General features: G+C 35.7%; 1 protein-coding gene across 1 annotated transcript in view; it reads right to left on the reverse strand.

The window, feature by feature from the left end:
* The window catches only part of CCDC172 (coiled-coil domain containing 172), a 76,633-nt gene extending 62,853 nt beyond the window's left edge, over positions 1 to 13,780 (reverse strand). The window contains exons 1-4 of the mRNA XM_053692991.1: positions 13,624 to 13,780; positions 11,300 to 11,385; positions 7,612 to 7,728; positions 4,206 to 4,371 (exon numbers count right to left, since the gene is read on the reverse strand). Coding sequence (XP_053548966.1) covers positions 4,206 to 4,371; positions 7,612 to 7,728; positions 11,300 to 11,385; positions 13,624 to 13,780 — 526 coding nt within the window. The remainder of the gene's footprint in view (positions 1 to 4,205; positions 4,372 to 7,611; positions 7,729 to 11,299; positions 11,386 to 13,623) is intronic.
* Between the last annotated feature and the right edge of the window lie 12,041 nt (positions 13,781 to 25,821).

The following is a 25,821-nucleotide window of genomic DNA, read 5'->3' on the forward strand; positions in this document are numbered from 1 at the left end:
TCCCACATCGCAAACACTATATTAAACCTATTAACCCCTAATCTGCCGCTTACCCACATCCCCGCCACTATAATAAAGCTATTAACCCCTAAACCGCTAGCCCCCACATCTCCACTACTTAATAAACCTATTAACCCCTAATCTGCCACCCGCCCACATCCCCGCCACTATAATCAACCTATTAACCACTAAACTGCCAGCCCCCCACATTGCCAGTAATAAATTCAACTATTAACCACTAAACCTATCACCCCATATTAAAATTACAATATTCCAATCAGCCAATAGAATGCAAGCTCAATCCTATTGGCTGATTGCATCAGCCAATAGGGTTTTTTCTACCTTAATTCCGAATGGCTGATAGAATTCTATCAGCCAATCAGAATTGAAGGGATGCCATCTTGGATGACGTCACTTAAAGGTACCTTCATTCAACAAGAAGACGTCATCAGAAGATGGACCCGCTCTGCGCCGGATGGATGAAGATAGAAGATGCCGTCTGGATGAAGACTTCTGCCAGTCTGGAGGACCACTCCTGCCGGATTCGTTGAGGACTTCGGCCCGGTTGGGTGAAGACTTCTCACGGTAAGGTGATCTTCAAGAGGTTAGTGTTATTTTTTTTTTTAAGGGGGTATTGGGTGGGTTTTAGAGTAGGGTTGGTTGTGTGGGTGGTGGGTTTTAATGTTGGGGGGGTTTGTAATTTTTTTTTACAGGTAAAAGAGCTGATTACTTTGGGGCAATGCCCCGCAAAAGGCCCTTTTAAGGGCTATTTGTAATTTAGTGTAGGGTAGGGCTTTTTTAATTTTGGGGGGGCTTTCTTATTTTGTTAGGGGGATTAGATTAGGTTAATTAGTTTAAAAATCTTGTAATTTCTTTATTATTTTCTGTAATTTAGTGGGGGGGGGTTTGTACTTTAGATAATTTTATTTAATTGTATTTAATTGTATTTAGGTTTAGGGGTTAATAAATTTAATATAGTGGCGGTGGTGTAGGGGGTGGCAGATTAAGGGTTAATAAGTATAATGTAGGTGGTGGCGGTGTAGGGGGGCAGATTAAGGGTTAATAACTTTATGCAGGTGGCGGCGGTGTTGGGGCTGCAGATTAGGGGTTTAATAAGTATAATGTAGGTGGCGGCGGTGTAGGGGAGCAGATTAGGGGTTAATAAATATAATGTAGGTGGCGGAGGTGTAGGGGGGCAGATTAGGGGTTAATAAATATAAAATAGGTGGCGGCGGTGTAGGGGGCGGCAGATTAGGGGTTAATAAGTATAATGTAGGTGGCGGCGGTGTAGGGGGCAGCAGATTAGGGGTTAATAAGTATAATGTAGGTGACGGTGGGCTCCAGGAGCGGCGGTTTAGGGGTTAAACTCTTCATTTAGTTGCGGCGGGGTCCGTGAGTGGCGGTTTAGGGGTTAATACATTTATTAGAGTTGCGGTGGGCTCCAGGAGCGGCGGTATAGGGGGTAAACAGTATAGTATAGTGTGGGTGTTTAGTGACAGGGTACCAATAAAGCTGGGAAAAAGGCAAAGAGCAGCGAGATCGATGACTGTTAGTTAACAACAGTCCGCTGCTCATCGCCCCGTACTTGGTTCGCAGATTTTTGACAGCTTTTTTGATAATTTTGGAGAATGTATTCAGGTCCGCAGCAGCGATGTTAGGCGAGCGTATTGGTGCCGTCGAATGCAAGTAAGTTGATGGCTTGATAAATAGATGCCACTGTCTGAATTATGATTAATGATTAGATTATTTATGGTGTATTTTGGATGGGTTTAAATTGATAGGGGTCTTCTGAATGATTAAAGTCAGCAATAGGGTAAGGGTAGGCTAAGGTTAATATAACATTGGCTCATTCATATAGGCAGCATGGGCTCTGTCCAACCATTTAAAATTATCACTAAAAATTAAAAATATGTAATGCCACTCTCTTTTTTTTATCATAATCTTTATGGTTATCATGCCCATATAGATTGTTAATATTTTAAGGAATATGAAAAATGTATTAAAATTCCATCAGACAGAAGTGGGGGCTTGTCCATGGATATTTTTATAGTAAAACAAGGCAGCAACAGCACCAGCAATAGAGCAAGAGAAAAAAAGAACATAATGTTTCGTGACTCAGCCCTTAATCATGTGAACATCAAAATCAAGTGTTTAGCACACTCCTTTATACCATACAGGTAGAAATACTCACAGGTGAATAATAACATTGCAAAGACATCACTTCCACCTGCTGGAGAAACATTGATATTACTTGGTACCTGTGTGTGGATGAACAAATTGTTGTCCTTTATTACTACAACTAAAGCACTCAAGGCAGGGATAACACCCTTTGTTTTTACTTGTAATATAACACATTCTAGTTGTTTTTAAACTACCAACATCAGTTCTAATAAGAGAATCCCTCAAAGAGGGTGCCCTTCTATATGCCAGCATGGACACATCTCTAAACTCTGATATAGATGGGTTACATAATACATTCACTCAAGATATGCCAATGTTTTTTAATGACATTTATAATGTGCCTACTTTGTTTGTAGAATTGACTTACAAAAACCAAGTGATCCCTATTCTTTTGATTCTAACCAGTAGTACTAGGTATTTTCAAAAATTCAGCCCTCTCTAGGGCATGTACTTTTACTATATTCTTCTCACAGATTGATTTTTTGGATACAACTGTCTACAGAGTCACAGATTGATTTTTTGGATACAACTGTCTACAGAGTCACAGACTTATTTTTTGGATACAACTGTCTACAGAGTCACATATTGATTTTTTTTTGGATACAACTGTCTACAAAAAAGGTAATATGTTGCAAGCAGTCATTTACAAGAAAACAATTGATCAAAATTATTTAGTTAGATATGACAGTTCACATCCTTCTTTCCTTTTGAACTCTCTACCATATAGTCAGCCCTTGAGGGTTAAAAGGATTGTTTCGGATCCAACCCAAAATAGGCACATTATGAATATCATTAAAAAACACTGGCATATCTTGACTGAATTTAACCCATCTATATCAGGGTTTAGAGATGTGCCCATGCCGGCATATAGGAGGGCACCCTCTTTAAGGGATTCCCTTATTAGAGGTGATGTTGGTAGTGGAAAAACAACTAGAATGGGTTATATTACAATTAAAAACAAAGGGTGTTATCCCTGCCTTGGGTGCTTTAGTTGTAGTAATATGATTAAAGGACAACAATTTGTTCATCCACACACAGGTACCAAGTTTGATATCAGGGACTATTATACTTGTAACTCAGATTTTATTATCTACTTGATTAAATGTCCATGTGGTTTGGTGTATGTTGGAGAATTGACTAGGAAAGCAAGAGAAAGCCTGAATCAACATAAGTCCAATATTAGAAAGGGGGATGAGGATGCCCCTATCTCTAACTACTTTATGAAAACAGGTCACCAGATATCTTAACTCAGGTTTCAAGTCATAGAGCGGGTAGAAAGACCAAGGAGAGGGGGTGATAGAGAGCAGTTATTGAAGAGGCGTAAGGTCTTCTGGATTTTTAAGTTAGCTACGCTTTACCCTAAAAGCTTAAATAGAGACTTGGATTGTTCCCTGTTTCTCTAGAATAAGATTCCCCTTATGTTTTTGATATCACAAGAACTTCTGCTGCAATGATAAATGCCGATAACGTATGCTACATCGTATCATGTCCATCCGCACAATAATAAATAGACCCCTTGGTTTTGAGATTGCTACATAAAGTATATCTAAGAGATTGATTAAAGGTGGTTTGTTTTTTAAGGTACATGAAATCCAATTTTTTTTCTTTCACGATTCAGATAGAGCATACAATTTTCAACAACTTTCCAATGTATTTCCATTATCAAATTTGCTTTGTTTTCTCTTGGTATTCTTTGTTGAATGAGCAGTATTGCACTACTGGGAGCTAGCTGAACACATCTGGTGAACCAATAAAAAGAGGCATATATGCGGAGAAACCAGTCAGCAGCTGGATCCCAGCAGTGCATTGCTGCCCCTGAGCCTTCCTAAGTATGCTTTTCAGCAAATTATACCAAGAGAACACAGCAAATTAGATAATAGAAGAATATTGGAAATGTCTTTCAAATTACTTGCTCTATCTGAATAGAATTGATCCAAGTTGCATTTACTCTAAACCTAAGTCAGAAATACCTAAACCAGTAGAAGATGTACTTTTTGTTTGACTGCACAAGAGCTGTAACATACCTTTCCTCAGTGCCCCCTCCTCATTCTCTAGTTGCTCCATTTCCATTCTAACCTGTTCTTTAATCAGCATTTCTCTATTACTCGTCAGGCCGTAGCTAGTGTTAAAATCAATAACTTCTTTCATGAACTGCTCTTCTTCATCAGTCATTTCTTTACTAATGTTTTGCTAATAAAAAAATAAAAAAAAATATTATTTTATGTGTTCCTTCAAATGTTGCTTTCATGTTTAAATTGTATGTTTTTATTACACTATTTGCCAATCTCCTTATTTAAATTGCACATTTTAACTCTTTGGTTAGTTGTACTTTTTTTTAGTGATTTGCATGCACTTTAACCCCTTCGCTTCCAGAAAATTCAGAGAAAAACGTGCCCAAAATAAAAATTTTAGCATTTTTGCTATCACTACATTTAAATGTCCCTTTAACCATTTTAAATATTCAAATACTTGATTTTAATAAAAAAATGAACATTCTGTTGATTATACTTGAAAAGTACACAAGTTTGATTTTAGCTACATTTATATAGGAAATAATGAAGCTTATAAGCAAGTGTACCAAGCATGTGCAGAAATGTTAACTTTAAACAAAAAAAAGAGAGAGAGAAAGAAAGAGAGAGAGAGAAAAGAGAAGAATTCAACAGGAGAGAACTTAATACCGTACCCTATCGGATAACGTCCAGCCAAGGTGCTGCGTCCCTCAAACCTTTTGCACCTTTCATAAAAGAGAACTTTTCTATATACCAGTCCATAAGGTCAACCCAGTCAAGAAATACCAGAAAATTATATCCCTCAAGAAAAGTAAAGATTCAGCTATAACCCTGTCAGGCACAGTAGACTAAGGGGCCTATTTATCATCGGTCTGTCCAACATGATCCGCTCAGCCGCCCCCTGCAGATTCATGGCCAATCTGCTGCTAACAGGGGGTGTCAATCAGCCCGATCATATAGGATCAGGTGAATTGATGTCCGCAACCTCAGAGCAGGCGGACCAGTTATGGAGTCAATATAATTTATAGAAGTGTTAACATTAATTTTTTTTTAAAAAAAAGAAGATAAAAAAAGAAGCACTCAAACGCTTGCCCTATGGAGTGGTGACTACTTGCACCTTTCACAGAAGAGAACTCTCCTGCAGTATATCTGTGTAATACCATCCAAAAGGACAGTCTACCCCGAAATACCAGGCAAGTCTCTTCTAAACAAAGGATTTGCACAGCTAACACAAGACATATGTTTCGCCTGTACAGGTCTCATTATTGGAAGTGGTTGACATTTGGATGCTTCCATCACCCTTAGAGAGACAAATCCTCCATAGGTTATTTGCATACAAAAAAAAGAAATAACTGAACAAGGGACAGAGCTCAGCCCAGGCGTGTGGTATGGTACTCACCTAGGGTACAGCATACTTCAGGCCACTTGTGTCTTTCACAGAAGAGAACTTGTCTACCATATATCAGTCTGATCCCACCCATATGGAAAGGCTAGACCAGAAACAAAAGGCAACTCTCTTCTGAACCAATAATTTGTACAGCTGACCCCAGACCTATATTTCAGCCTGTGAGCATCTCATAAGTGGAGGTGCAGCTATACCCATTAAAGACACAGTAGGTTAGGGAAACATGTTTGCTCTTATCAAAAACCTCTGAGAATTATTTACACACTATGGGCTAGATAACAAGTGGAGCGCTAATTTATTGTGCACCCGTAATCGGGCAAATTCGTCTGTTTACAGGTGCGCAATTAATAACCAGCCATTGCTATTGGAATTTAGAAAAATAACCAGAGATCAGATGTCTGGTTAATTTTCAAAATAACCCAATTTGCCCCCAAAATAAAGAATATTCTTTTTTCTTTTTTTATGTAGATTTTTTACAAAAAAAACCCCTGCAAAACGCAATTATGAGGGGTTAAAATTGGCAGGTGCAGGGTGTTAGAAAAAAACGTCAAATAGCGGTCTATGGGAACTGTGTGTTCCTTGTAAATTTTTTATGTATATGCTTATATAATTGTAAATGTATGTGTTAATATTTGTATATACACATATTAACACATAAATATATATATATATATTCATATACATATATATTTACAATCTGCTGCCCATCGCTGCGTGACTTACCCCCTTTGCTGTGCTAGTTCTCATGCTGTGTCTCATGGCATGGGAACGAGGCTCCCATTGGAGCCTATGGAAGCGAGCTCTTGTTAGCGCAGCTTCAGTGCAATACGAACGTGAGGTCATGTTTGTATTTCACCTAACTTGTAATACCAGTGCACATTTGCGTGCGCTGGTATTACTAAGTGGAGTGCAAATCAATATTTTGCGCTCCACTTATAATCTCGCACTTAGGGGTCGATATATCAACCCCTTCGGCAGGCTTCACCTGCCTACAACTGCAGGATCTCACAAGAGTACCTGCAGTCAGTATTTAACAAGCAGTGGTCATTAGAACGCTGCTTCCCTAACCTTTCACCACCTCTTAGGTGGAGAATTTCAATATCCCTGGTCTCGTCCGACCGGGGAGAATGACAGCTCTTGCCTGCACGTGATTGACTGTGCGCAGGCCGGGGGCCAGAGTCGAGCTGCGGCAGACAAGGGTGCGTATATGCGCCCCTATCCACCGCAGCTTGATAAATCAACCCCTATATATTTAAAACACAGAAATAGACTGCACGCTCAAACTGGACTGGGTACAAATCCTATATTACTGTAAACCTCACAGCCCTGGATACTCACAGACAACTGTACAGCTCCCAGCAACTCATGCAGTTAACCCCTTACCATCCAGGGTGCAAAGCCCATAGGAAAAATTACAAAACAAAATTATTAACGCAGCACACAGAAAGTATGGCACTCTCTTGCAAGCACACAACAAGATTCAAAGCAAAAATGTAAAGGTTAATTACAGCATTTTACCAAATTGTTTAAGCCCAGAACCATGTCAGGGTCTCTTCTGCCCTGGGTCCCTACCTGAAGCCACAGAATGCATGTTTTCAGTGAAACAAACTGAGATACACACAATAGTGTACAGGCCTAATTTAATCACCCTAGATACATACAAAACACTAAAATGGACTGCACTCTCAAATGGTACTGGGTACACATCCTATGTCACTGTAAAACCCAAAGCCCTGGATACTCAAAGACAGCTGTACAGCTACCAGCAACCTTAATATATATTTCTTAATTATTATTATTTTTTTTGCAGTTTACATGGTGCAAATCCACTAGAAATCTACACAATTTCTGGGTTTTTAGATTTCTACTGAACTAAAATCCTAGCAAAGGAAACCTATGTAAAACCAATTTCTACACTTCTCCTAATGGACTGCTTTAGGACCCATTGAGTAACAAAATGTAGTTACAAAGAATAAGTAAACAGTACATCTATTTGCAAAAGTATATCTCACGTACAAGAACAGAGAGAAGATTCTGTTGCTCATTAAGCAGCCATTCCCTCTGTGATCCAAGACTATCTTGATGCTTCTTTAGTAATTCCAATTCAAACATCTTTTCACAAAGAAGACAAGACTATAAAATAACAAGGAGACATGATGGTAAGATGGCAAGTACATATGTTATATAAGTCAATATGTTTTTCCTGTTAGTAACTACTGGAGATGTGCACTGGTGAAAAATGTATTTCATCCAAAAGATTAATTTACAATTTTTAATGAATCATCTATTTCATAGGGGACTGTCAGTAGCTCACAGGGTGTTCTGTTTGGCTAAATTTAATTTGTGTGGGCATTAATTTCGGCCGAATATTGGATTTGGTTTTGTCCAAACCAAGGTGCACATCTCTAGTAACTACAATGATAGTTAATGTTTTAACTAGGAATAATTGATTGACAGATGACGATTCATAAAACAACTAATTCTTGTTTCCCCCCCCCCCCCCCCCCCCCGGGGCATTCAGCCCCTTTGCATAAACGTCACAGCCCAGGAGGAAACAAGGATTAGTTATTTTATAAATCGTCATCTGTCAATCAATTACACAATATGGCGTGCAGGAGAGCTGCGCTTATCGGCAGAGCGGTAAAAAGGTAAAAATTGGCGAAAATAAATAAATATAAATAATTTAATGACTTAAACACTGTCTCATTTTTGAAAGTCTATACAATGTTGTGAGGCACTCGGGTTAACTTAATATTCACTTTAAATGGAATATTCAAATTATGCAATATTTGAAATAGAAACATTAAAATTGATATATTTGTATCTATTATCTATCAATCTACTAAATTCCCTGCCACATGAACTATTGAACTTCTGAATAGTATTTGTTAAATTGAATGTTACATTCCAAATTTCGAATGTGGATATTCAGTCTAATTATGAACATTCAAATAACTTAAAACTATTTGAAAACTGGAAATAACATTCAATTACAGAATTTTAATGGATTTTTATTCTTATCAACATTCGATTGTCCAAAACGAATGTCCACAGAACTATGCATTCTACCAAACAAATAAGACTTTTAGCACGTTCGCCCATCCCTAATTTTAATCTAGTGCCGAGGAGATTCATTTATTTTATGATGCATATAATACCCAAAACTTTTAAAGTTGTGGACATGGTCTGCAACTAAATGATCTTATTCTGTAGTTACAGTCAGTCAATTTCTACTTACACTGTATTTTTATGATTTTAAAGATAATTTATAATGTTCTGACTGTATGGGTAAAATAAGGAATGTTTTTTCTTGAACAATAGTTTGATTGAACCCTTTTTGGCAACATTTGGATCCACATTGTTCTTAAAGGGACATTATACACTAGATGTTTCTTTGCATAAATATTTTATAGATGATCCATAGATATAGTCCATCTGGATGTGTTTTTTTGTAAAAATGTATAGTTTTGCTTATTTTTAAATATCATTGTGCTGATTTGCAGACTCCTAACCAAGCCTCAAAGTTTTAGAGGTAATCTGATGTATACTGACTTCAGATTGCTTCTGTTTGTATAATGGGTCTTTTCATATGCAGGGGAGGTTTTGCTATCAGCCCCTTTAAGTGGGTGTCCCAGGCTTATTTCATTAGCAGTGTTAAACTGGAAGCTTCTAAGTAAGTTTTTAAAAGGTTTTACAGTGGATTTTTAGATCAGCATCTGTGCATATTAATCTTTATAGTGGTGTCTATTACATGCAGTTAAATGAAAATTGGTGTATAATGCCCCTTTAAATTTTTTAAATGAATGTTCACATTAAAATGTCTGTTTCAACATAACTTTTCCCAGAGGACAAAAAAAATTGCCCTGGACAAATTTGCTTGATTCCCTTGTTATATTTTATTAAAAGAGTATACCTAGGTAGGTAGCATACATATGTCTGGAGTACTAGACATTCTCCCAAAACAGCTGCCATATTGTGATTCAGACAAGTGCACACTACCTACCTTCAACAAAGGATACCAAGAGAGTGCAGTAAATTTGATAAAAGAAGATGTTTGTTTGTTTTAAAGATAAATGCTCTATCTCAATCTTTTTTTTTTTTTTTTTTTTTTAGTTACTTGGCCTTTTAAAGCTATTTCAATACTATCTGCAAGGAACGAATTAAGCCAGGGGTGCCCCATAGGTAAACGGCCGATGTGATCAAAATGATGTGGTCAAGTAATGCTATCTCAACACTGGGGCATGAGTACAGTGTGATTGCTAGGGACACCGCTTCATCTACCGCAGTGTGTGAAGGGGCAGGTCATTAAACAGTCTGATTGTCGGACACGAAAAGTGCAACAGGATTGGATCTTGAGGGACTTCGATTTCAACCAATCAATGTAGATCATTTTTGAACAACAACACAATTGGCCTATCAAAAGCATGGTTGAGTGAGTACTCTTCCAATGGATATGGAGGTATAGTATAGTTAGGAGGGTAAGTGTCAATAGATAGAAAAAGTACAGGCGGAGGCTGCTGTGTTATGCTAAAGGACCAAGCCTGATTGAAGTCTGGCCAATGAACATGTTGACCCAGTATGAAATGGTCTGCATGGAGCGCTATTGAAATTTATTTGTGTAAGTCTAACTCGGTCATTACAGGCCAAACCCGTGGCGCAAAGTAAAGGGGGTCAGTGGCAGAAATTTGAATACAGTGTTTTGTAACATGGCACAAGGGATTGCTCCTGTTAACCCGAATTAAAGTCAGTGCTACTTTTATGGTCGGGATTAATCTGTTGTATCTTTATGCTTTTGCACATCCATGTGTTGCTAAATCATGCAAAATACACATTTTATTTTTTTTCATGATTCATGCAATTTTAAACAATTTTTAATCTACTCCTATTATACATTTTTCTTCATTCTCTTGGTATCTTTATTTGAAAAAGCAGGAATGTAAGCTTAGGCGCCGTCCCATTTTTAGTGGGTAGATCTTGTTGAGCTGGTCATTTGAAAAGTAGATGCAACATAAAAAAGTGTGGGCACCACTGCATTAAGCCAATTAAGCCACATTAAGCCAATTAAGGTACAATTACTGTGCACGTTCCTTCTCTCCTTGGGCCTGATATTCAAAAACTCGAGTCCCTTAAAAAAATTTAGAAACATAAATTTTTATTCTTGAGAATTTTTTATGTTGCTATTTAGTGTTCTTTTGTGAAACAGAGACTCCTACATTACAATACAAGGAATACAAAAATCCCAAAGATTTTGCATGATTTCTCTCCATGCCGGAGAGGTTTTGAATATCAGGCGTCTTGTCTGCCCGGCTTTCTGAATGAGGAATGTTGTAAGCCAGGCAGAGTTGAAACACGCATAGTAGAGCAAAATGGGGTGGATGGTAGCCTTCTCATTGGTTGTACCGTCCATTGCTGAAGGTATGAAAAACAAAATGCCGACTTGGGGGCAGCCTGGGGAACTTTACCAGAGTAGATTTCTTAAGGTGAAATATTATAAATCTGTAGAAGCAATGAATTTGCTTTATAGCTACTTGACCTGTTCCTTGCAGATAACATTTAACAAAATAACATGTACTGTCCCTTTAATATAAACAAATGGTTTCATATAGACAAATTGATCTAGTAAATTACACAGCACATCTTAAAATTCTAACTTAATTAACTGGTTAATGAAACATAGTAGAATGTAACAATTTTTGAAGCCTACCTTACTTTCTACATCTGCTTTTGCTTCTGTAAGTTTTGATGTTACTTCCCTTAATCTTTCATGACAACTATTAGATTCTGATTTTACTATTGAAAAAAAAAGGTGATATAATTGAATACATTTTGGACATTTTGCCAAGACTGATCATTTATATGTTTTATATCTATCTATCTATCTATCTATCTATCTATCTATCTATCTATCTATCATCTATCGCTCTCTCTCTCTATCTGCACATCCATATACTATCTCAATAAAAAAAATGATTAATGCTACTAATTAGATTGGGTTTTCAAAATGAACATGGTCCCCTTAATATTTTAAAAATAAATGTATAAATTGCTGTTATGTTTAAAAAAAATAATAAAAAAAATAGATAAGATAGACTTACTAGATTTACTATAGATTTCCTTGAATTTAATCTCTATTTACTACAGGCAAAAAGAAGAATTAATCAATTTTCACAACTCACTTAAACCCTGAAATTGTACATTTTCTCACATCTGAGTGAGAATTTAAATGCTTACATTAGGTAAAGATGATTATTATTATTTTTTTAATGTAATGAAACACTGAAAACCTTAATAACACAGACATGGCACATGTATCATACGTGTTAACAGTTTAAAAATCAATTGGAATAATTTCTTAGTGTTAATTGAAAGTTGACACCTTTCACAAATTATCAATTAATGATTCTCGTCTCTTTTAACTTAAAGGGACAGTCAACACCAGAATTTTTGTTGTTTTAAAAGATAGATAATCCCTTAATTACCCATTCCTCAGTTTTGTATAACCAACACGGTTATATTAATATACTTTTTAGCTCTGCAATTACCTTGTATCTAAGCCTCTGCAGACTGCCCCCTTATTTTTGTTCTTTTGACAGACTTGCATTTTAACCAATCAGTGCTCACTCCTCGGTAAATTTACAAGCATGAGCGCAAAGTTATCTATATGAAACACATGAACTAACGCCCTCTAGTGGTGAAAAACTGTTAAAATGCATTTAGATTAGAGGCGTCCTTCAAGGTCTAAGAAATTAGCATATTAAACTCTCAGGTTTAGCTTTCAACTAAGAATATCAAGAGAACAAAGTAAAATTGGTGATAAAAGTAAATTGGAAACTTGTTTAAAATTACATGCCCTATTTGAATAATGAAAGAGCATTTTATTGTTTCACTTTGGCTTGTCTATAACTATGTGCTTAACCCTCACACAGAAATTAAACACAAGGTTAAAATCAGCTCCTGAGCAACAATGCACTACTGGGACCTAGCTTGTGACACTCAAATGCCTCTTGGCTCCGAGTTAGGGTTGCCACGTTTTGCCCAAAAAATTCCTGGACACTTTTTAAATGGGCGTGGAGAGGGTGTGTCTAAGGGTGTGACTTGGGGTGTGTCTTCCTGTGGCCTCAAATTCATTATGAAATCAATTTTTATATATATAATAATATATATATAATATATATGTATATAATATTGTGACCGGACTGTTAGCCGACGGACATTTGGTCGACAGACAATTGGCAGATGGACATTTGGCCAATGGATAATAGTCCGACACACAAGTGGCTGTCAGATATCAGTCCAGCCATGAGATAGGTAGATAGATAGATTTGATAGATAGATAGATGATAGATAAATTTGATAGATAGATATATAAATAGATAGATTCGATAGATAGATAGATAGATAGATAGATAGATAGATAGATAATTTCACAGACAGAGAATTACAAGACGTGCGGGTTGGGACCCATGGTTAGGTTCCCAGAGGCAATTGTGGTGCCCGAGGCTCTGATTAGAACATAGCACTCCGGAGCGTATCTGCCCTTGGCCGAACTCGCTTCGGCATTCTGTCTGTCGGCCAAATGTCAGTCAGACAAAATGCTGTCGGCCAAATGTCCGTCTGCATTTTGTCAGAGCACCATATAATATATATATATATACTGTATATATAATATATATTATATATATAATAAATATATAAATATATAGACTTTTTTTATCTGATGAAAAGAATATTATATTCCTGAAATGTTATCTAATAAAGTTAACTTTTTTGTTTGAAAATCCTGAGAGTGCATTCTTTAATGGAACTATTATTTGCATATTTGCACCCAGGTGCCTGATCATGGAGGGAGGATTTGTTTTCTGCTGATATATATATATATATATATATATATATATATATATATATATATATATATATATATATAAAACATAGAATTGTAAGCCAAATAATTTACACATAATTAAGCCCAAGAAAAAAAATGACCATACCAATTACCAAGAAAAAAGAGCAGACACAGCCAAGTATTACTCACAGTTTCTCTGTGGCTGCACTGCACTTGTTGGCTCAGGGCCGGGACAAGGGCTCCAGGATTCTTGCCAAAGGCTACTGCTGCAGAGGACCTACAGAGTACAGATGGAGCGGAGGTGACACTGACTACTTGAACTTCTTGAAGGTAACTGGCCATGTTTCAGCCTTTAGCCCGCGGCCACCGCACCAACACCTGACCTCTCTCTGCCGCTCTCAGCAAGATGTGATAACTCCCCTCCTTGACCCTCTTCCCCCCTCCAACACCATCCTCCGTCCCTCCTCCAGACTCCACCTACCCGGTATTTTAGTAACCCCGGGCTAAGAGGTCCCCAGGCCAGCTATTTTTTTTATAAATCTGTGCTTACTGCTGCTTGCTGTGCCAGACCGGGACTGTCCCAGTGATACCAGGGCGGGTGGCAACCCTAGTCCCAGTAGTACATTGCTTCTATGAAGCTGAATTAGCTATGTGTTTAACCAGTTAGCTTGTGTCGATATTATTGCACTCTTTAATATAATGTTTTAAATCAATTGACTCTGTACAAATACTTCTATTTTAATACCTTAAATGGATATAAATAAATAAAACACTAAACAGTAAGTTATACTTAAATAAATCATTGCAATATGTATTCTTCATCCCTTTAATATGATTTTTTCCTTTTATTACTATTTTTGACTTAATTTGTGCAGTGTCCATTACTTCTTGTCACAGCCCTAAAAAGAGGCTGTGGTCTCTACAGGAAAGCAAATAAGTATTTTTTATTTTGAAGCGTTGCTAGGAGACACCTATCTGCTAGCTGCATTTAGTTTATTGCCCATGTTAAGTATAGGACTTTTACTGCAATAATCATGTGACCATGTAACCTACGTTCTGTAATGGTCATTCTTTTATCTAGCTGTGTTTGCTGTTTTGTAACACAATCTGTTTCTTTTTATCTTTACTTTGATTTAACATATTTTTTTTTAATAAAGGAGCACTGTTTAATATCCCTTTAATATAATTAAGGTATTAATTCATAGAAAACACCATAGCACAACTAAATCAAAACATCTTAATATTGTCATTTATTTAATAAAGGATATAGACACTAATTGCTACTGTTTTAGATTGTGATAGCAAATAGAGCACACACTAAAGCAGTACCCACTAATTAATACTTCAAGAACCGTAATTATGCTAACTCCATATTAAACTCTTAAAGGGATAGAGAGGTTGAAATCGAAATATGCTTGGGTGCATTTATAGGAATATAAAAACAAAAAATGTATTTCATGATTCAGATAGAGCATGCAGTTTTAAACAACTTAATTTGTATTCGTTCTCTTGGTATCTTTTGTTGAAAAGCAGAGACATATTTTTAGGAGCTGCCCCATTTCCGGAGCACTATATGGCAGCATTTTTGCAAGAATGTTATCCATTTGCAAGAGCACTAGAGAGCAGCACTATTTCCTGCCATGTAGTGCTCTAGATGCCTACCTAGGTATCTCTTCAAAAAAGAATATCATAGGAACAAAGCAAATTTGATAATAGAAGTAAATTGGAAACATTTTAAAAAAAGGTTTTCTATGAATCACAAAAGCATTTGCCCAGTCAGGTGCTGACGACGGCTCAGAGTCGTCGCTAGCACTCGCCCACCTTGAGGGCAATCTGGGTGCTCCCATTGACTCCCACCCCGGCGATCGGGCCTGTATAGTGACAGGCATCGCTGGGGCTTCTCGTTTTGTGCGGTGACATCACGTGATGCCGTCACCACACGATTTTATTAAAAATTTCCAATGCACAATATAGGGAAAGGGGGCATGCTGCTTAGAAGCCTGTGTCTCAGACCCACCGTTGGCGTATAAGTCTTGGGAATCTGGGGGGGGGGGGTAATATATATATATTTAAAAAATAGTTTTTAAAAAAAAAGCTTAAAGGGACATTAAACCCAACATTTTTCTTTCATTATTCAGACAGAGAATACAATTTTAAACAACATTCCAATTTACTTCTATTATCTAATTTGCCTCATTCTTTAGATATCCTTAGTTAAAGAAATAACAATGCACATGGGTGAGCCAATCACATGAGGCATCTATGTGCAGCCACCAATCAGAAGCTACTGAGCCTATCTAGATATGTTTTTCAGGAAAGAATATCAAGAGAATGAAGCAAATTAGTTAATAGAAGTAAATTAGAAAGTTGTTTAAATTTGTATTCTCAATCTGAATCATGAAAGAAAAAAATTGGGTATAATGTCCCTTTAAATCCAGCTTAGCACTCAAAGAGTTAAACTTTAAATAGAAGCATTTTTTCAGTATAATTCCGTTAGCAAAAAACGCTTCTTGTCAAAGTTATTACTTTTTCTAAGCGGCATATGCACGTATGCTGTGAGTGCCCTGTGCACCAGCATTCACTACTTCTCATAGAGTCAACCCAAACCCTTCTCTAGTAAGATAAGTGCGTATGCTGCTGAAACAGTAACAACCTCTTCTAGCTAATGGAAGTATACTGCAAAATGCTTCTAATTTAAAAAGGAAATGCATTCATGTTTCAGTTTTGTTCATTCTATCCCTTTAAAGGGCCATAATACCCAAATGTTTAAACACTTGAAAGTGATGCAGTATAGCTGTAAAATGCTGATTAGAAAATATCACCTGAACATCTCTATGTAAAAAAGGAAGATATTTTACCTCAAAAGTTCCTCAGTAGCCACCTCCCATTGTAAAGGATTTCTAAGCAGCATTTTAGTGTGTCTGTCCTGGGACATCTGAAGGGACTAGCATCGTGCACTCTCATATTATTTCACCAATCAGGTAAAGGAAGCTTACTATGAAATCTCATGAGAGTTAAGTCAAATCTCATGAGATCACAGTAAGAGTTCATGACCTCAGCACTGCTGATGCTGATTGGCTGCTGTTCATTTCTTCATTTTTTAATTTTTTTTTACCTGCAGCTAGGGATGGACGAATGTTTCGCAACATTCGAAAAACGGCACGAATTTTAACACATTCGTTCGTTCGAATCGAATTTTGAATGTTTACATAACATTCTAACATTCGATTTTCGAATATTCGGTTTCGAATTTTACGATTACATTCGAAAATATTCGAATTTGAAAAATTCGAATTTAGATTGTAATAGTATTTCCAATGCTTTTTCTTTAAATGTAATATTCGAATTATGCAATATTCGAATTCGAAAAATTCGAATTTAGATTGTAATAGTATTTCTAATGCTTTTTCTTTAAATGTAATATTCGAATTATGCAATATTCGAATTCGAAAAATTTGAATTTAGATTGTAATAGTATTTCTAATGCTTTTTCTTTAAATGTAATATTCGAATTATGCAATACGTGTATTCGAATTCAAAAAATTTGAATTTAGATTGTAATAGTATTTCTAATACTTTTTCTTTAAATGTAATATTCGAATTATGCAATACGTGTATTCAAATTCGAAAAATTCGAATTTAGATTGTAATAGTATTTCTAATGCTTTTTCTTTAAATGTAATATTCGAATTATGCAATATTCGAATTCGAAAAATTCGAATTTAGATTGTAATAGTATTTCTAATGCTTTTTCTTTAAATGTAATATTCGAATTATGCAATATCATCGAATTTGAAAAATTCGAATTTAGATTGTAATAGTATTTCTTATGCTTTTTCTTTAAATGTAATATTCGAATTATGCAATATTCGAATTCGAAAAATTCGAATTTAGATTGTAATAGTATTTCTAATGCTTTTTCTTTAAATGTAATATTCGAATTATGCAATACGTGTATTCGAATTCGAAAAATTCGAATTTAGATTGTAATAGTATTTCTAATGCTTTTAAATGTTATATTCAAATTCGAAAAATTCGAATTTATATTCGAATTCGAAAAATTCGAATTTATATTCGAATTCGAAAAATTCGAATTTCGAATGTAGACATTCGATATAATTATAAACATTCGAATTCGAAAATGACATTCGAAAACTGTAAATAACATTCGATTTTCGAATTTTTAAGAATATTCGTTCTTATCGACATTCGAATTTAGAATTCGAATTTCGGTAATAACATTCGTTCTACATTCGAAATTCGAAAATTTGCACATTCGCCCATCCCTACCTGCAGCTGGGAGCAGCTGAGTATAACTTTTTACACAGAACTTACTCTGCTGAGCTGAGGAGATTGTGAGGTAAAATATCTTCCTTTTTTACATAGAGATGCTCAGGTGATATTTTCCTGTCAGCTTTTTACAGTTATACTGCATCAGTTTCAAGTGATTTAGCTTATGAGTATTATGTCCCTTTAAGTTAGAATTGTGTGAGGTGCATCATGATTATAAAATGTAACATAAAAATAAACTTAAATGTCCTGGTTAGCAACTACAAGTGAGCTGAACCTTTGTATTACACACAAATAAGATATCAGGAAGTTATGAATCTGACTAAAATGAATTGTAATTCACCCTCCTGAATCAGCCTGCGCCTCTCATGAGCCTGCTGCTCTGTTAGAAGGATTTGCTGGAAGAGAGAATCCAAACTCATTGGAATGTGTGTGAGTAGCCTGTTATTTTGTAAATGTGATATTAGTAACTACAAATTGCTTAGTTGCAGCAGTGCAGCTGTATGAGAAAAGTAATGATGGGTGTGGCCAGCCGCATGGGTTTGCTAGGCCTCGTTACCATGACAACTCATAGACTGTAAATTAGTTTGTCCTTAAATAAAAAATTGTATTCTACAACAGAGATTTTGATCCTGGTATATAAACACACAGTATACAAAGTACTTGATCAGTTAGCATCTTGGGTACATTTCTTTGCATTCTGAGAAAAAATAGCAGATGAGTTATAGTTTAATAGAAGTAATAGATAATACTGACACAAAAATTATAATAAAATGTACAACACACACACATACAGTACATACATATACAATACACACACATACAGTACATACATATACAATACACACACATACAGTACATACATATACAACACACACACATACAGTACATACATATACAATACACACACATACAGTACATACATATACAATACACACACATATAGTACATACATATACAATACACACACATACAGTACATACATATACAACACACACACATACAGTACATACATATACAATACACACACATATAGTACATACATATACAATACACACACATACAGTACATACATATACAATACACACACATATAGTACATACATATACAATACACACACATACAGTACATACATATACAATACACACACATACAGTACATACATATACAACACACACACATACAGTACATACATATACAATACACACACATATAGTACATACATATACAATACACACACATACAGTACATACATATACAATACACACACATACAGTACATACATATACAATACACACACATATAGTACATACATATACAATACACACACATACAGTACATACATATACAATACACACACATATAGTACATACATATACAACACACACACATATAGTACATACATATACAATACACACACATACAGTACATACATATACAACACACACACATACAGTACATACATATACAATACACACACATATAGTACATACATATACAACACACACACATACAGTACATACATATACAATACACACACATACAGTACATACATATAAAATACACACACATATAGTACATACATATACAACACACACACATACAGTACATACATATACAATACACACACATACAGTACATACATATACAACACACACACATATAGTACATACATATACAATACACACACATACAGTACATACATATACAACACACACACATACAGTACATACATATACAATACACACACATACAGTACATACATATACAATACACACACATATAGTACATACATATACAATACACACACATACAGTACATACATATACAATACACACACATACAGTACATACATATACAACACACACACATACAGTACATACATATACAATACACACACATACAGTACATACATATACAACACACACACATATAGTACATACATATACAACACACACACATACAGTACATACATATACAACACACACACATACAGTACATACATATACAATACACACACATATAGTACATACATATACAATACACACACATACAGTACATACATATACAATACACACACATATAGTACATACATATACAACACACACACATATAGTACATACATATACAATACACACACATACAGTACATACATATACAATACACACACATATAGTACATACATATACAATACACACACATACAGTACATACATATACAATACACACACATATAGTACATACATATACAATACACACACATACAGTACATACATATACAATACACACACATATAGTACATACATATACAATACACACACATATAGTACATACATATACAACACACACACATACAGTACATACATATACAACACACACACATACAGTACATACATATACAATACACACACATACAGTACATACATATACAATACACACACATAAAGTACATACATATACAATACACACACATACAGTACATACATATACAATACACACACATACAGTACATACATATACAATACACACACATACAGTACATACATATACAATACACACACATACAGTACATACATATACAACACACACACATACAGTACATACATATACAATACACACACATACAGTACATACATATACAATACACACACATATAGTACATACATATGATATACAATACACACACATACAGTACATACATATACAATACACACACATATAGTACATATATATACAATACACACACATACAGTACATACATATACAATACACACACATACAGTACATACATATACAACACACACACATACAGTACATACATATACAACACACACACATACAGTACATACATATACAACACACACACATATAGTACATACATATACAATACACACACATACAGTACATACATATACAATGCACACACATATAGTACATACATATACAACACACACATACAGTACATACATATACAACACACACACATATAGTACATACATATACAACACACACACATACAGTACATACATATACAATACACACACATACAGTACATACATATACAACACACACACATATAGTACATACATATACAACACACACACATATAGTACATACATATACAATACACACACATACAGTACATACATATACAATACACACACATACAGTACATACATATACAACACACACACATATAGTACATACATATACAACACACACACATACAGTACATACATATACAACACACACACATATAGTACATACATATACAATACACACACATACAGTACATACATATACAATACACACACATACAGTACATACATATACAATACACACACATATAGTACATACATATACAATACACACACATACAGTACATACATATACAACACACACACATACAGTACATACATATACAATACACACACATATAGTACATACATATACAATACACACACATACAGTACATACATATACAATACACACACATACAGTACATACATATACAATACACACACATATAGTACATACATATACAATACACACACATACAGTACATACATATACAACACACACACATATAGTACATACATATACAACACACACACATACAGTACATACATATACAATACACACACATACAGTACATACATATACAACACACACACATATAGTACATACATATACAACACACACATACAGTACATACATATACAATACACACACATACAGTACATACATATACAATACACACACATATAGTACATACATATACAATACACACACATACAGTACATACATATACAATACACACACATATAGTACATATATATATACAATACACACACATACAGTACATACATATACAATACACACACATACAGTACATACATATACAATACACACACATACAGTACATACATATACAACACACACACATACAGTACATACATATACAACACACACACATATAGTACATACATATACAATACACACACATACAGTACATACATATACAACACACACACATACAGTACATACATATACAAAACACACACATATAGTACATACATATACAATACACACACATTCATATATACACTCACATGATGAAAATACACAATAGATTAAGGTAGCGTTGCCACCTCAGCCATCTTTTCCTGGACACTTATGAGTTACACATGCTGCAGGGTGTGCAGGGAGGAACATGTATTGTGTTTCTGGACAGCACTATTCATATTCCTCCCTGCACACCCTGCAGCATGTGTAACTTATAAGTGTTCTGTATTTTAAGGGACAGGTGGCAACCCTAGCTTAAGGTGACCAGATTTTTAAAATGAAATCCGGGCCTGTATAGGACCAGCTCAAACACCTACATAAAAAAAAATTGCCTAGATTACGAGTTTTGCGTTAGCTTTAAAAAGCAGCGTTGAGAGGTCCCAACGCTGCTTTTTAACACCCGCTGGTATTACGAGTCTTGCAGGTACAGGTGTACCGCTCACTTTTCTTCCGCGACTCAAGCTTACCGCAAATCCCCTTACGTCAATTGCGTATCCTATCTTTTTAATGGGATTTGCCTAACACCGGTATTACGAGTCTTGGAAGAAGTGAGCGGTACAGCCTCTCCTGTCAAGACTAATACCGCATTTAAAAGTCAGTAGTTAAGTGTTTTATGGGCTAACACCGTAACATAAAACTCTTAACTAGTGATAAAAAGTACACTAACACCCATAAACTACCTATTAACCCTTAAACTGAGCCCCCCCCCACATCGGAAACACTAAAATAAAGTTTTTAACCCCTTATCTGCCGACCGGACATTGCCGCCACTGTAATAAATATATTAACCCCTAAACCGCTGCACTCCCGCCTCACAAACACTAGTTAAATTTTATTAGCCCCTAATCTGCCGTCCCTAACATCACCGACACCTATCTACAGTTATTAACCCCTAATCTGCCGCCCCCAACGTCCCCGCTACTATATTAAATTTATTAACCCCTTAGTCTAACCCTAAGTCTAACCCTCCTAACTTAAATATAATTTAAATAAATCTAAATAAAATAACTACAATTAAATAAATTATTCCTATTTAAAACTAAATACTTACCTATAAAATAAACCCTAAGTTATCTACAATATAACTAATAGTTACATTGTAGCTATCTCAGGGTTTATTTTTCTTTTACAGGCAACTTTGTATTTATTTTAACTAGGTACAATAGTTATTAAATAGTTATTAACTATTTAATAACCACCTAGCTAAAATAAATACAAATTTACCTGTAAAATAAATCCTAACCTAAGTTACAATTACACCTAACACTACACTATCATTAAATTAATTACATAAACTACCTACAATTAAATACAATTAAATTAAATAAACTAAATTATGAAAAATAACAAACACTAAATTACAGAAAATAAAAAAATAATTACATTTTTTTTTAAACTAATTACACCTACTCTAATCCCCCTAATAAAATAAAAAAGCCCCCCAAAATAATAAAATTCCCTACTCTATACTAATTACAAATAGCCCTTAAAAGGGTTTTTGCGGGGCATTGCCCCAAAGTAATCAGCTCTTTTACCTGTAAACCTCCCCCCAACATTAACCCCTTAAGGACAAGGACATTTTTCAATTTCTTTCCCTTAAGGACCAGGGCTATTTTTACATTTCTGCGGTGTTTGTGTTTAGCTGTAATTTTCCTCTTACTCATTTACTGTACCCACACATATTATATACCTTTTTTTTCTCACCATTAAACATACTTTCTAAATATAACACTATTTTCATCATATCTTATAATTTACTAAAAAAATAAAAAATATGAGGAAAAAATGAAAAAAACACACTTTTTCTAACTTTGACCCCCAAACTCTGTTACACATCTACAACCACCAAAAAACACCCATGCTAAATAGTTTCTAAATTTTGTCCTGAGTTTAGAAATACCCAATGTTTACATGTTCTTTGCTTTTTTTGCAAGTTATAGGGCAATAAATACTTTGCTATTTCCAAACCACTTTTTTTCAAAATTAGCACTAGTTACATTGGGACACTGATATCTTTCAGGAATCCCTAAATATCCCTAGACATGTATATATTTTTTTAGAAGACATCCCAAAATATTGATCAAGGACCATTTTGGTATATTTCATGCCACCATTTCACCGCCAAATGCGATCAAATGAAAAAAACTAAACTTTTTTTAACAAACTTTAGGTTTCTCACTGAAATTATTTACAAACAACTTGTGCAATTATGGCATAAATGGTTGTAAATGCTTCTCTGGGATCCCCTTTGTTCAGAAATAGCAGACTTACATGGCTTTGGCATTGCTTTTTGGTAATTAGAAGGCCGCTAAATGCTGCTGCTCATCACACGTGTATTATGCCCAGCAGTACAGGGGTTAATTAGATAGCTTGTAGGGAGCTTGCAGGGTTAATTTTAGCTTTAGTGTAGAGATCAGCCTCCCACCTGACACATGCCACCCCCCCTCCCAAACATCTCTCTTCCCTCCCCAACCCCACAATTGTCCCCGCCATCTTAAGTACTGGCAGAAAGTCTGCCAGTTCTAAAATAAAAGGCTTTTTTTTTATTAATTTAAAAAAAAAAAAAAAAAATCTGTTTAGCTGTGATGGACCCCCCTTAGCCCCCAACCTCTCTGATCCCCCCAAACAGCTCTATAACCCTTGCCCACAACCTATTTGCTGCCATCTTGGGTACTGGCAGCTATCTGCCAGTACCCAATTTGCCTACCAAAAATGTTTTTTTTTTTATTTTTTTAATGTAATTAATTTTTTTCTGTAGTGTAGCTGCCCCCGCTCAATACCCTCCTCCCTCTCCCCCTCCCAGATCCTTTTAACTGTTATTCCCCCCCTCCCTCTCCCTCTCTCCCATTCATTCATTCATTGGTGGCAGTGGTTGTTACGCAATCGCGCGCGTGCTGCCTGCAGGCCCCCAGCACTCACCCGGCGTGCACATTGTACATTCAGGAACCGGATGCTGGGTAGCGATGGGCCGCCCACCCACCTCCCTGCAGCTGCTCCCACGCACCAACGATCACAGAGTGTCTCTCTCTGCATCGGTTTTGGAAAAAAGGTATTGCAGTGATGCCTCAATATCGAGGCATCACATTCACAGCAATACCTTGAAAGTGGCTGGAAGTGATCAGGATCGCTTCCAGCCGATTTAAACCCTAATGTCGTACAGGGTATGTCGCTGGTCTTTAAAGACCAAGTTGTGTGTGACGTACCCTGTACGACATGTGTCGTTAAAGGGTTAAAACCCACCACCCACACACCCAACCCAACTCTAAAACCCACCCAATACCACCTTAAAAAAACCTAACACTACCCCCTTGAAGATCACCCTACCTTGAGCCGTCTTCACCCAGCCGGGCACAAGTGGACCTCCAGAGGAGTAGAAGTCTTCATCCGATCCGGGCAGAAGAGGTCCTCTAAGCGACAGAAGTCTTCATCCAGACGGCATCTTCTATCTTCATCCATCCGGAGCGGAGCGGGTCCATCTTCAATCCAGCTGACGCGGAGCATCCTCTTCAAACGTAGCACCAAGCGAAGAATGAAGGTTCCTTTAAATGACGTCATCCAAGATGGCGTCCCTTGAATTCCGATTGGTTGATAGGATTCTATCAGCCAATCGGAATTAAGGTAGGAAAAATCCTATTGGCTGATACAATCAGCCAATAGGATTGAGGTCGCATTCTATTGGCTGATTGGAACAGCCAATAGAATGCAAGCTCAATCCTATTGGCTGATCTAACATGCATGGGGCTCCAACCGTCTTCCCGGGGACATAATTTGTCCAGGGACAGTCTCCTCAATCCAGGGACTGTGCCTTAAAATCAGTCACCCTACAATAGATACACGCACATATATATATATATATATATATATATATATATACAGTATATATATATATATATATATATATATATATATATATATATACAGTATATATATATATATATATATATATATATATGCACAATACACTCACAGACATACATACATATGTACATGCACAAAACACAAGCACACACATGTACAGTTATATATATA

This window comes from Bombina bombina, chromosome 9 (genome assembly GCF_027579735.1).
Source record: "Bombina bombina isolate aBomBom1 chromosome 9, aBomBom1.pri, whole genome shotgun sequence".
NCBI classification, from domain to species: domain Eukaryota; kingdom Metazoa; phylum Chordata; class Amphibia; order Anura; family Bombinatoridae; genus Bombina; species Bombina bombina.